General features: G+C 41.8%; 1 protein-coding gene across 9 annotated transcripts in view; it reads right to left on the minus strand.

Moving 5' to 3' along the window:
• Positions 1-13,883, minus strand: part of tjp1a (tight junction protein 1a) — a 97,812-nt gene that overhangs the window by 24,840 nt on the left and 59,089 nt on the right. For 5 of the 9 annotated variants that reach the window (XM_069661080.1, XM_069661078.1, XM_069661085.1 and 2 more), the window contains 7 exons: positions 4,310-4,366; positions 3,110-3,234; positions 2,797-2,899; positions 2,265-2,592; positions 1,940-2,046; positions 1,165-1,333; positions 892-1,027 (listed from right to left, as the gene is read on the minus strand). In XM_069661080.1, the coding sequence (XP_069517181.1) occupies positions 892-1,027; positions 1,165-1,333; positions 1,940-2,046; positions 2,265-2,592; positions 2,797-2,899; positions 3,110-3,234; positions 4,310-4,366 (1,025 nt within the window). Of the gene's footprint in view, positions 1-891; positions 1,028-1,164; positions 1,334-1,939; positions 2,047-2,264; positions 2,593-2,796; positions 2,900-3,109; positions 3,235-4,309; positions 4,367-8,864; positions 8,930-13,883 lie in introns of those variants that run through there. The other 4 variants (XM_069661079.1, XM_069661086.1, XM_069661083.1 and 1 more) reach the window with 2 other exon arrangements.

Below are 13,883 nucleotides of genomic sequence, written 5' to 3' on the forward strand. Positions count from 1 at the left end.
ACAAAAACATACCATCTGTTTTTTTCTCATTGCAGCCAATGACTTAATCACCACGATTCCGTTCCCAGTGAGGCAAACCTGTTTCGCTCTTCAGTCGTGTTTTAGTAAGAGGGTTCAAGTCTGGAAGCGCTATCCTTCTACCAAGCTCGGTGTCTTTTCTCAACTGATAACCGTACAATGCTCAAGCTGCACTCTGACTAAAAGAAACTACAGCTACTTGCATGTCTTCCTTTAGCTCCTCTTTGCCAGCTATGTGTGTGTGTCAGCTACAAAAGCTAGGCAACCTCTAAACTACAGGAAAGATAACTTACTGGAAGCTCCAACTGACAGTAAAAAAAAAAAGGAGGACAAAGAGACAGTATGGAGATCAAAAGAATACCACATAATGGATACAGTATATTCAGAAAATAGACATCTAATGGCATTCAATTAAATGAATATGCATTTAAAAATATAGATCCCATTTCAAGCACTGATGTTTCTGGCACCTACATGAGTAATGGCACCCACAATCAATACATCTGAAACAATCTTTTACAGTTTAAAGACAATTATTTGTTCAGAAAATGGTTTAAAGATCTGGTTCCCTTCCACATGAAGACCCCAGTCCACCAGGAGGAGATGGATCAATCCCTCCTGGGGTAAGGCTTTATTGGAACTCAGAGATGGCTCCACAGGGAGTGTGATGGTTTATGCATGCAATGTCTTTATCTATTGATTTATGCATTAGTGGTGCAAGGTACTTACTCAGCACCCTCTAACCTGCAGCTGTGAACATGATGTATGAAGTCAGAGTGGTGGGAGTATGGATGTATGTCTGTAGCATGTGTGACAGCCGTGTCCCATCACCAGATTTGCAGTCAGAGGTGTGTGCGTGCGGGCCTCGCTTACCTGCCATTGCTGATCTGCCGAGGTGAGTGACGGAGATGCTCCGATGTTTCAGGCCTGTCAGGCGAACGTGATCGACTACCTCTCCCGTGAGACCGATTGGAATGATCTGATGTTAGTGAATGTATTTCTGAAATGTCTGTGGAATTCAAATTAAATGCGTATTAGCATTTCATCAATGACTTAAATCTAAATAGAGTTTAATCTTTATTTTAAATGAAATTAATGGAGTATGTCTTTTGTAAACAAGGAAATGATACATGTCTGTTGTCTTACCATCTCTGTCTGAGTTATTGGCTGATGGGATGCTGTCATCCATGTCAGGAATGTTAAGCAGTGTTGCTCGCTCATCTCTTTGCACTACCATCTTCAACTTGCCCTTTGACCTCTCAATCAGCTTCTTTGCATCTATCAGCGATAGGTTCTCTGTAACCGTGCCATTGATCTGCAAGAGCAAGAGCAGCTGATTAGCACAAGATCTGAACCGATAACCGATAAGAAGAAGGTCATTACTCTGTTTAAAATGCATGATATAATCAGGCTTACAATATTAGTGCTGTCAGAGATAAATATTGTATAAAGCAAACTTCATCATCCTTATTCATGTATTCATTTCCAATGGCCTTTGCCCTGCGATTGCATTTCAACTACAAAATGTCTCGGAACGGATACACTAAATTGGATTTTGAATGCATCTCGTCACTGTGAATAAGGATTATTCCCCCCTTAGAGATGGAGTGGATAAAAATTCAAAGGAATAATGGAATGTGTGGTATTCCCATTGGGTAGCCTGCATAATAATTAACTGTGACCTCACTCTGAGAGCCGCTTTCAGCAGCTCACTGTTCACAAAAGTAGATGAGTAAAAGTTTTCAGTAAAAGAAAAAAAAAACTCTGATCCTCCCTCCTCTTTCATCCCAACTCACTCATTCTTAACAAATTCATATTTTATGTTTACTGTTATATATCTTTTATCAGTTCAATAACCTATTATTGTGTTTTACCCTCTTTTAAGGCTCCTGTCAGACTCATAGTCTCTCTTTCCTCTCACCTTCAGTACAACATCTCCCTCCTGAATGTTTCCATCTCTGGCTGCAAGGCTTTCAGGGGAGATGTCCTTCACAAAGATGTGGCTGGCCAATCGCAGTCCATATTCTGCTTTCAGATTTATTAGGCATAAAAAAAAAGGAATATTAACAGGGCATATTAATTAAACCATCACTCTGCAAATACAACTAACATGCAAGACAACAGTGAAGAACTTTTAATGTGAGCCAAAATTAAGTTAAATATGGAATTTGCTGTTAAATATTCTGTAATTGAATGTATCCACTATAGTCAACTTTTCTGGTACTTCTGGACATTGTGTTGCCCACCTTCATTTTTGCGGGATTTGACAAGGGTGACCTTGGCAGGCCTGGGTGGAGCAGAGGAGGCTTGTGATCGGCGATCAGAACGCGGTGAGACGCTCCTCTCCCGCGAGGCACTGTGATCCCGCCTGCCGCTGCTGCTACGTTCACGATCAAGACGCCTGCCGGTGCCCGTGCCTCCGCTTGCTCCTTCATAGGCACTTTGCCCACCACGACCATGCTGGGGCTCATAACCATCCTCCTCATCACTGTCCTCTTCCTCGTGCTCTGACATCGTCTCCCTGTCCCCTGGCCGAGAAACAGGGATCTGCACTTTCCTTTTCCGACGAATAGTCTTGGAATGCACAGGAAGTTTTAGTGTTACAGAGGGAAGTATTTTTATAAATTTGTACATTTAATGTTTCAAAACACAAAAAATTCTGTCAAGTAGCATTTAGGAGTGAGTGAACCCCAATCTTTAAATCAGGCCCTGTGACATCGGCAATAACTGGGATTCACACAAACGTAGTTTGGTAAATATCTTCAGTGTCAAACTTACTATCTTTGCATTTTTGCCACTCTTTCGAAGCTGCTGCACAGCATAGGCATGTTCTACATTGTCCATAGAGACTGCATTGACCATCACCACTCGATCATTTTCTCTGAAACAATAAAAAATCAATTAATTCTGTCTCAATGGTTATAGAGATCAATTTGCATTAAAACAATACAAAACACACTGGAAGTCATTTGTATAAAATACTTATTTTAAGTAATTCTGAGGTCAAACAAACTGTGCAAATACACCCCTCGTCTCATTTACATGCAGCATTATTCTAACACAAACACATGGAAGTATTTTAAAGACTTACTGTAGCAGTCCCTCTGCGGGGCCTCCTTTCAGCACATCTGATATCACAATGGACGTCTCCCCACTCTGGAAATGAGGGTTATCTCGCCCACCTGAGATTGCAATACCAAACCCAAAACCTGGAGCCTGCACACACAGAAATACACACTGACTAAAATTGCATAAATTGCGAACACGATAGACTTGTCCTTGACCTTGCTGTAAACAAAAACATGCTAATAAACTCTCTGCAGGCTAATTATCAGTGAAATAGTTTTTTTTAAGTAAGATAATGCAATTTGCTCTTTGCAAGTGCTTTGAGAGACTGGGACATTTACTGTAGACAAAGAACAAAGCTTTGCTTTTGCAAGTTGTTCTGTTCATTTTCCAAGAGTTTTCCATGGAGGCTTTGTGAACTGCTCTGTTTTATGCAAAAGCCAGTAACAAGGGAGAAAGCTATGTGATGTGAATGGCTAATCTTACAGTCACAACAACACAGGAGACCGAGAGACTGAGAACCACAGGCCACACTGGGCCGCTCCTTCAGCCTCAATAAAGCCGCTACTAATTAGATTACAGCAAGCACGCCAGTCTAGACAGGTGCTCCACACAATCCCACAGCACAACAGCATCAGTTAACTAGTTTACTGTCTAAAGGCAAAGTACATTCAGAAATTCAGCGAGGGATACAATGAGCATATTCATTGATCAGCTATCTCAGGGGGATTGTGGCTTTGAATAGTTTGTAGCTAAGATCAGTGCATAGAAGGTTTATCATGTTTTCTATCAGAGGTTAGGAGATACAATCTTTTATAAATACATGTGACTTTACACAGGATAAAAAGCACATGGAGTGAAACTATCATCCCCCTCTTCCCTGGAGCTGTGTTAAGGAGAAGAGTGTGCTGTTAACAGGAAGGAAGTGAAATGAAGTAGTAAGGAAGTTGATGCTGATTTCTGTCTTCCTCAGCCTTGTTTCCTGCCATCTGGGTTCCCTGACTATTGTTTCAGTACCACACATCCTGCTGCTACAGCTGCTGGCCCTCTCAGTACACAGAAAGAAAAGAGATGGATGGGCAGAGGACGGAGAGGAACAGGGGGGGGGGGGAATTTGAAAATATACAAGACATACTGCAGGATTGGGCGCCCAGAGACAGGCAGCAAAGGGTAAAGACAAAAGAGTAGAAAGGGGAGAGTGGATTTAAAAGCAGTCAACACTTACCCTGTGAAGGGTCACTGTGTGCTGTTCCCATATAACCGTTTCCTCCATCGCTGCACTCTGTAACACAAGACACAAAAGAGCAAGGATCAGTAACTTAAAGCACATTTATGTTTAAACAAATGTTATCAAGAGTTAATTAACTCAACAACTCTCTAAATGTGTAAATAAAACTTTATATAATACATAATGTCAATTCGCATGACATAACTGTATATAAGCATACTTCAGTTATGTTACTGGAGCTATGGATGTGTTGCATATTGTACATCTGTTCATTTAAAGAAGTAAGACTACATTCTCCATGTGGGCACATTTTAACAGCATAAAAGGCATACTTAAATGCATGTACAAAATGTCATTGAATCATAAAATACAGCAAACAAAACAGTTCACGAGTATTGTTGAGTAAGACTGACAGTCTAGAAACGACAAAGTGTTTCCATATCCTGTTCAGTTTCAGTAGACAGGGTTGTTTGGCTTCCAGCCAGGTAGACTCTATTATGTATTTGCACGACTAAGTCCTGGAGTCCGAAAAGTCTACATGTGAAAAGATTGTGAATGACAGCAGCGTGAGTAAACAGCCGGCAGAGAGACAGAGAGAGGTGCAGAGGACTGAGTGAACACTCCTATATTATTCCTGGCTGGGTCATCGGAGGGAGCTGAAGCAAAGACGGTATTTAGCTGCTCCTCTGACCTGCCACACGGGATTAAACTAATGCTACGCAGACATCTTTTGCTTTCACTTGTTCTCTAATTCAGTTACATCACACAGGTTTCTCTATATACATGATTCATCACAATGTAGAAGCTTTCTTTTTCGATCTTATTTATGTGTCTTCCAGTCTGTGAGTGTTTCATTTTGATTCACCGTTTCTGGTTAGCAAAGAAAATGCTGGAAAACGTCCAGTGTGAAACGAAAGGAGTGACAATGTTACTATTATTATTAACAGACTGACATTCCTCTATTTGTGTGTAAAGGCCCTGAACTTTGAGAGCTATGTCCCCAGATTTAAACTACAGCTTCTCTCTGCTTCCCTCCAGCTAATGAAGCAACCCTGCTGCCCTGTCTGGCTGTCTGTCTGTCAGTCTGTCTGTCTGTCTGCCTGCCTGCCTGCAGGGGAGTGATGGTGCAGCTGTCTGTGGCGAAGTGCTGAGCACAGTCCAATGTGGCAGCGGAAGGAAAAGGCATAAACACAACCACACGTGGCAGGGTGCTCATTTACTACCTCTTCTATAATCAGCTTTTTAAAATGACACACCCGGTCATCTGTCCACCCTGTCATTGCGATAATCTCACCCCTGAACCCCGAAATTATCACTTAATCCCAAAACCATCTCACCCATCATCTTCAACACCATCCAGATCATTACTGCATCACCTTCCCTTAACCTAAGTATACAGTAGGAGGTTAATACTGCTATGTGATGAGGACACAGACCAAGAGCCACCTGATGACAGTGTCTGGTGCTGCCCAGACTCATAAAGAGTGTAGGCGTGTTGGGAAAAACAGACAACAGAACACAAAGAGGTTAACACTGATTCCTGAGATACTTAAATTTGTCAGCATAAATAGCAAGTATGTCGTCTGAGTTTAAACAAAACACGAATAAGAAACTTTAAACTCATTGAGAGATAAGCAACATTTAAGGAGCCACATTAAATCAATTGTCTGCAGTGTAACTACAGATTTAAAAAATGCCCAACATTTTGGTGGTTGTGGATTTTCAGAATTGAACTTTTGACTTCTGATAAGGCTTAAATACATCACAATGTTACACAACCCGACTTTCTGGATCATATTTCATTGTCGCAATGGTTCCCAACCAACACAGCCTTCTGCACTGTTTTAACACAGGTTACTTCAGTCTAAATCCCACACGTAAGTATAGGCCTCAGGCCAACTGTAAACTGCACTTACTGTAGCTCCTAATCTGGTTTGTGCTTCAATCTTTTCCTTTCACTTCAGTTGGCCTGAACCTCCAGAATACACAGTTAACCCCTTGACCCTAATTTCCATCGAAGCTCTGTGTGGATGTTATTTATGTCCATAATTGGTGCAGAGGGCTTGGGTGTCCCCCCGCTCTATCTCTTCCCCCTCCTCTGTCTGCCCCTACGACTCCCACAGTATTGCCACTATTGTGTGAAGGGACCTGACCCATTTAACCGCGGCTCCCCCCGACATTCCCAAACACATCCATTCCTTTAAAGTGTTTTGTGATATATTCATCCATCCGTTCATCCATTCATTCATCCAACAGTCCAGGCAGTCAAAGAGGGGCTACGCCATGAGAAACAACAACGTGCCGGGGTCATGTGACCAGGCGGTCAGGCAGGCAGGTGGCCTTGTCCTTGAACTGTTTATTGCACTGATAGGCAGGAAGAGAGGAGGAGGAGAGCAAGGCTGTGGGTTGCTTATACAACGTACATATAGTGGCAGTGGCTGGATAGATAAACATGTAGAGGTTGACATATTTTTTATATATGTAACAAATAACATTGTTCACCAAATCTATCCCTCCTGAAAAGACTGAAGTCCTTTTCACCAACATCTGCACCCCCAACACACTGACCATGAGCCTTGCAATGCAGGGCTTACAGTATGAGGCATCAGGGCGTGGACATGCTTCCAGGAGTAGGAGGAGGAGGAGTGGTCAGTTGTATGAGTAATAAGAGGGATGGGAGGCTCACAGATTAAAAGCCTGCTTCAATTAAATTTATGTTTAATATTTGAGTTAGCATTGACTTGGAGACAGTTGGATTTTCTGTCATATATACTGCAAGTAGTGGCACTTCCCATCACAAAGAAGGCTGACAGGGTTTAATTGCTCCCACTGTTTCTGTATTTGGTTTAAATCACGTCATTGGATTTTGGTGCGTCATAAGTCTCCAAATCCACATTCCATTTGACTTTCAATCCGAGGCTCACTTTTACCAAAAAAATGTACCAAAATTCGCATGGAGGCTAGATTTGTATCTGTGGTGCGCAGCCAGCTGTGAAGATGTCAGTCAAAAGTCAATCTTACAAACAAAAACCATGATGTAAAGCATGTCAATAACATTAAGCAGAATACTGACATGGGCAGCAATAAAGCAGAGCATGGAAACAGCATATTCTGTTTGGTTATCTGTAATCAGGCCCTTTAAATTGTAGTGTTTTCTGAATAGGACATTCAGGGATATGCTCATATTATTCAGGTTTTAACTATCAATTTTGCCTATAGACAATATTTTCAGGACAAGAAAGGGCATACAACAGCCGACATATGTCTGAAAAAGCAGGTTCTCTACTGATAAGCACATCTGATAAACTGGTGACAGTCAGGATGGTTGAGAAGAGAAAACCTGTGCATCTCCCAGGCTGCTTAGAATATTTACTCCACTGGGAATATGGCTCTGTCTCTCGGATGAGATTATGACTGTAATTAATCAGTGCAATGTGAAGTGATGATTAACAGGCTGGCTGATTAGGTGTGAGTTATAAGCAGGGTAATAAGCAGACAGTAACATAGCACGACTTAGCTGTTAGCTTAGCTTTACTGAGATTTGAAAAAGAAAACAAGCTTTTAAATTCAAGCTAATTGGGTGAGTTTCAACAGCTCACAGCAACCAAAATTTAGAAAGAGGAATTTTTGGTGTGGAAAATATCTAACCACTTACAACTGTGTCCAATGGTAATCTGGTTATCTGGTGTATTTTGTTACAGGAAGATTTTGGATCATGCCAAGGGAAAGCTCAGGGAACACGCGTTGCCAAAACCAACAAGAACACAAGTGTGTCTCATTTTCTGGAGTCAGAAAAAAATAAAAATACTGACGGGAACAAAGGATGAGGTTTATCTCTGAAGTCACAGAGTTGTGTGAAACAATGGTGTGCTTGATGTTGCACAAACTGACGGCAGCCCAGTGTATTTATACATCCATATTAGTCAGGCTTGAGCTCCAGCCAGCAAGGCCCAGGGCTGGGAAACAAAGAGCAGCCACCAATCACACACATGTGTACTTGTCCGTGCACACGCACGCACACACACAGCCATGATCTAACACTACAGGGCCTCTTTGTTCAAGCCACAGCCAGCCTGGCTTGGTATTGCCTGGCCCACCATAACACACAGCCCAGTACTGATGATAACAGCTCGCTCAGGCTCTTCAAAGGCAGAGACTAATCCAGTTCTTTTGGGGCGTACTGATGAACTGACTGAAAAAATTGAGTGATGAAACGGACAATAATAACCCACTGCAGAAAGATACGATAAATAGGGTCATTTCAGGCATGCAAGTCTTCAAGTCATAGCTCTCAGTCTTTACAGTCATCAAACATGTTACACAGAATCTGCACAAGCTGAGCACACGCTTCCAACATCGGAGGAAATCTGTGCACTGTTATCCCATCCACTCTGCTTCTGAATGAAAAGTCAGCTGATGAGCTTAACTGAACTTTTGGGAAAACGAAGCATTCAGCCAGAACAGCCACTGACATGTGGACCAAGCTAACATAACCAAGCACGCAGCACGAAGTACAAAACAATAATCAAGCACGAAACATGTAAAGTCAAACCTTCCAGTAGAATTGTCTTCATCAACGTAAAAAGGAAACTGACGAAGCGGTAGGTGACAGTGAGGTCATCCTGTGAGTAATGTCATGAGCTGAGAGGAGGTTTAGAAGAACATCAACACTAGCTCTTTATCTGTGTTTTACCAAAGAAACTGTTGTCCAGTCAGTCCATTACTCACCACCTCCCTTCATCCAACTTCCCTTGAAGTGAACCACAGGAATGCTTCTTACAGTGGGCGTGTATAAAACTAAGCCTTAGATGGAGTTTTTGACGAATCACATCCCTCCACTGTCTTGGAGGGAGGACAATTGACATTTTACATCATGTTGTTCTGAGGTATAGAGAGAAAAAAAGAGACACCAGGCTAGAAGCAGCAGTGAGTGCCTAGATGACGACAAGTGTGAGGTACAATCCTGACAAAGCTTTAGGTCAGTGTGCCTGCTCTTCTCTGATAGCCTGAGGCAGGATGTAAGCAAGAGCAGCCACAGCACCCACAGGAAAACACTCCACTTCCTGTTTGCAGGAAATAGCTTAAGCGTCCAGAATAATCACTGTGCACACTATTGAAAATTCCTCCAAGTAGGGCTGAACCCAGCTCAGAATCTTGACGGTTGTTCAATAGAAATACTCAACTATGTCTTACTACTGCAACTAAAACTCTGCTGTCATCCTGCATCAGTCTCATGTTTTACCTCTAAGAAGCATCCTAATCAGTTTTCCAAACACACAGTCTGGACATTCTTAGAGCTTTCTTAGAGCTGTGCACTTGGGAATAGATAACCCGAGATGCATGTTAATGCTAGGTTTAATCAGGGCCAATCTCTTAAATCACGTTGCTGTTGTTTTTAACCACATTATTTAACCAGATGAATAATTTCAGTCATCAAACATCTGGATCTTTAGTTTTCAGAGAGACAGGCTGAGGCATCTTTGCTCGCTGCCCACAAAGCGTCAGAGAGGCCCTGATTTTAATTGTGAAACAGCTTCATACTTTGTTTTTAATGGTCATAATTATAAGCACTGTATATTTGGAGGAGGGGGAGACCTGCTCAGATAATTCCACTAACGGGTAAACTAGTGAACTGTTGAAGTCCTAACCTAAAAACAAGCACCGCAATGAGAAACAACTTGAGCTATCATAAGCCGCAGCTTGGCTCAAAGCCCGTCCTGACATTCTGTGTCCGCCCAAGAGTGTCAGCAAAACACTGATTTTTAACAGGAAACTGCTTTAGTCATTGTACTTCACCTTCTTTAATCACCATGTTTGTTATGGAGAGGAGGAGACCTCTGCAGATCATTTGGGTTCTTGGTGAAGACCCAGTGAGCAATACTGAAAATGTTTTAGATCAGGAAACAAAACCAATACAAATATAAAGATTTAATTCAACTATGACCTCAGTATAAAATTAAAGATTGAGACTCTGTAAAGTGTACATCTGCCATGCTGGTGCTACTTTATTGCTCTGTGTCAATGCAGCAGCTAACACATTAAAGTGCAGGCATATGACTGACAAAATGCAAGTGGACAAGTGGGTCAATGATTTAAACCATCAACTTTTAGGGGCAGTCCTACCTCCTAGTACAGCTCTCATCTTACACCCTGCAAGCTAAAGAAAGTTTTACTCCAAAAGGCAGATAGTTCGTGCATTTCATTGTTGTGTTGTGACAGCAAAGTTACACTGTTGTTCCTACCTAGTTTTTCTTTCCTTTGTGGTTCTCACAAATAAACTGTTAGTCAGATAAGATACAAAAAAAACTTAAAGCCAACATTTTAGGATCAACATTTACACTGGCAACTCCAACAGAAACACCACCCTGTACCAGCAGCTCTACCCGTCACTGGGGCAATTGTATCCACGGTAACCGTATCTCCCTCCTAACTGGACCCAAAGGAAAGAGCGGGGCAGCGTACTCTCAAACAACACATAATTAGAGACACAACGCACATGCTCTTTCTGGAGGGCAAGCACTCAACAATAAACACATGCAAATGCATAAAAGCCAATAATGTTCGCCTCTACATTAAGTCTTTCAGCTTAGTGTGCACTGTGCTACCCTATCAAGTATACTGTTTGCTGTCACCTTCAGTATTAAACAGATGTATTCAGCAGGAGCCATTTTTAGGGCAGGTTGTGACTGTGATGGGAGGAGAGAGGGCTGCAAGTATGTGCACACACATGGGTTGTGCAGATGAGGGCAAGTAGCCAATAGGCAGATGACGATGATGATGATGCAGGGACTCAGTCAGCAGTGATGTACTGTTGTGCTGACATGCTCAAATATGCTTGAGTTAATTAATCTCAAACAGCAGCTCTACTCTCTCATACAGCTCCCTGAAAACCCCTCCATCAGGGCTCTCCTCGACGTGACACACAGGATACACAAACACACCTCTGACTGAAAACTATCTGACACGGAGTCACCGCTGGAATAGTGAGGGTAGGAATAAAATAAAAAACCTATAATCCAGGCTTTTGGATTAAAATGTTAATCTGAGCCATGCTTCTCGCTGAAGACTACGGCTGCTGTCTCATGAAAGCAAACAGAGAAAAATGATATAAGGATGGATGGACGAAGAACTCACTGTAAGGTCGGTCATACATGTACCTCCAAAGACAACTTGATGTCTTAAGTGAAATCTACTGCTGGTATTTACAATCTGCTTGATTAAGTCACCACCTTTGTCCCAAATGAGTGCGACATTTCCAAACCGGTTTTGCACAATAATAGTTCGACAAACACGTCAGACAAAACCCAACAGTTATCTCTGAGTTACACAACTCCGTGAGACTCCAGCGGGACTCTGCGTGGTTTATACACTTGGTCCCATATGGATGAGATTAGTACAGATGCCATTAAAATTTAATTTTCTCAGGAAGTTAATGCCTATGCATAAAAGTGGCTCCATCAATCAATTAATCCAACACAAGCTTTCTTTTAGGAATTACTGATCCTAATCAGTTCCATACAGGGGAATATACAGATTTTTAATAGACTAAAAAAGACCACTGGCTTTGGTTGGGAACTCCCTCGGTCTGCACTTTAAGTTTAGGTATTAGAAAAAGGACCAGTGCAACTCTGGTCTTATTTATTAGCTACGACTACGTAATGTATTTTGCTCTATGTTCATAAATCTAATGCAAAATGACCAATAATTGTAATAACTCTTCATACAGTACGTTATATCCATATTAATGGCGCCTCTAGGTCAGGTGCAGGCTCAGGCTCTTGTGACCACAGTGCAGCTCCAGAGTGCTGATGTGAAGCGGGCTGTTCACTGACCCAAACACACATCTGGGCTCGACTAGCATCTCATGTGCAGCTTATCCAGCAGCAAAGTCATCGCAGCTCAACCACACGTTGAGTTCTCTGCCTAGAGAGACAGGCAGCGCTGAGGTCACAGAGGAGAGCGGTAACTTCTGGTGGGAGTCTGACTTTTCACTTTCCCACAACCTTTCCTGTTGGCTTAGTTCAAGCTGTGGGTTTCGCACAAGCATCAAAGTTTAAAAGAGCCTGTCAGACGGCGGTGCTCTCTCTTGAGATTGGAGGGCGCCTCACACAAGAGTGAGATGTGTATTTAAGGACAGGAAGATGTCTTACTTGGCGGAATAGTTCTCTTTTTTTGTACTTTGAGGTATGCAAGTGGAGGTGGAGGTTTTTATCCTTGAAATAATAATCAAATCAAGTTCAACAAACTAAAAATAGTTCACTTTGGTTGATGTCTGTCGTTGATACCAATGTGGGAGGAAATTACATAATGAGAAGAGCCTGAACAACTCATCTAACGACCACTGTTATCAGCAGTTTTAAGCTTATCACACTTATCTTGGTATCAGTACACCTGTGGGCGGATTTAGAAGATGATATATACTGAAAGCTGTAAGGACACACAGGACTTATATTTTTAGAATGTATCTTAACACATGCAGAGAAAACACACAAGAACTTCTCTAAAAACACACCAACCCACCACACTTGAGCTTTGTTTTTGTGTCTGTGGAAACACGCTGTGAAAGCCAAGGCACTCAGAATGATAACAAGATCCAGCCCTGGAACCTTTGGATTCAGCCAATCACCGTAAACACGACTATCAGTATTCCCACCCTACCCCTCCCATCACACACATACACACACTCGACAGGAATGTGCAGATAAGGAGACAAGGCCCAACTCTCTCTCTCGCTCTCTCAGCCTGTTTCTAATTCCAAACAGTTTCCCTCGACTTTTCCTCGCTTCACACTCTGGCTCTTTCTGCCTCATCTCCCCTCTCTATTTCTTTTCGTCTCCTTTTCCCTTCTTTTGTCTCACAGACAATGATCACCAAATGAAAACAGAACACACCGCATATAATGTAATACTAGAAAGTGCCTGTGACTGGGACAATTTATTGTATAAGAGAAGTAAGATACTGAAGTATCAGTGACTAAAAGTGAGAAGTATAACTGCCTGTGAAGGCGAGGTAAAAAAGATTTATGGCCTGGCAATAATAATAACAGTGATTGCTAACATGTGGTTTATAAAGCTTCAGCGAAGTTACCACAGTGTAAATGACAGCCTACAATTAACAGAAGTCAAATTTTGCCATGTGTTGAGAAACACTTTTTTACGAGATGAGTTTTGTAAGAAAAGTACCTCAAAGGTTGCAGGCCAGGATCAACCACAAATAACTTTTTTTTTTATGACTAACACTACAGATATTTTACTTCCCGTAATTTACTTGTAATTAAAAAGAATTTCAACAAAGCAATTAATCCACAATCTTGTGCAGGAGTCAATTTGTCTAAACATACCAACACTGTTACATTCAACAAAAATCCAAAACAGAAAGAATGGTACATTAGCACCCCAGTAGACCTGAATCCGGGTGCTGCAGCACCCATAGTCATCTTAAAACCTTGATGTGTGTCTTTTCTTGTTTTAATTTGTAATACATTTGTAGTTACAACTTGTATCTGCCTCTAACAGCCCAATGAAATCCAGACATTTCATAGCAGTGTTCAGTGCTATGAAGTGAACTCAAC

The sequence above is a fragment of the Semicossyphus pulcher genome, unplaced genomic scaffold (assembly GCF_022749685.1).
Source record: "Semicossyphus pulcher isolate SPU_LCO1_2020_fin unplaced genomic scaffold, fSemPul1.0.p SCAF_1, whole genome shotgun sequence".
NCBI classification, from domain to species: domain Eukaryota; kingdom Metazoa; phylum Chordata; class Actinopteri; order Labriformes; family Labridae; genus Semicossyphus; species Semicossyphus pulcher.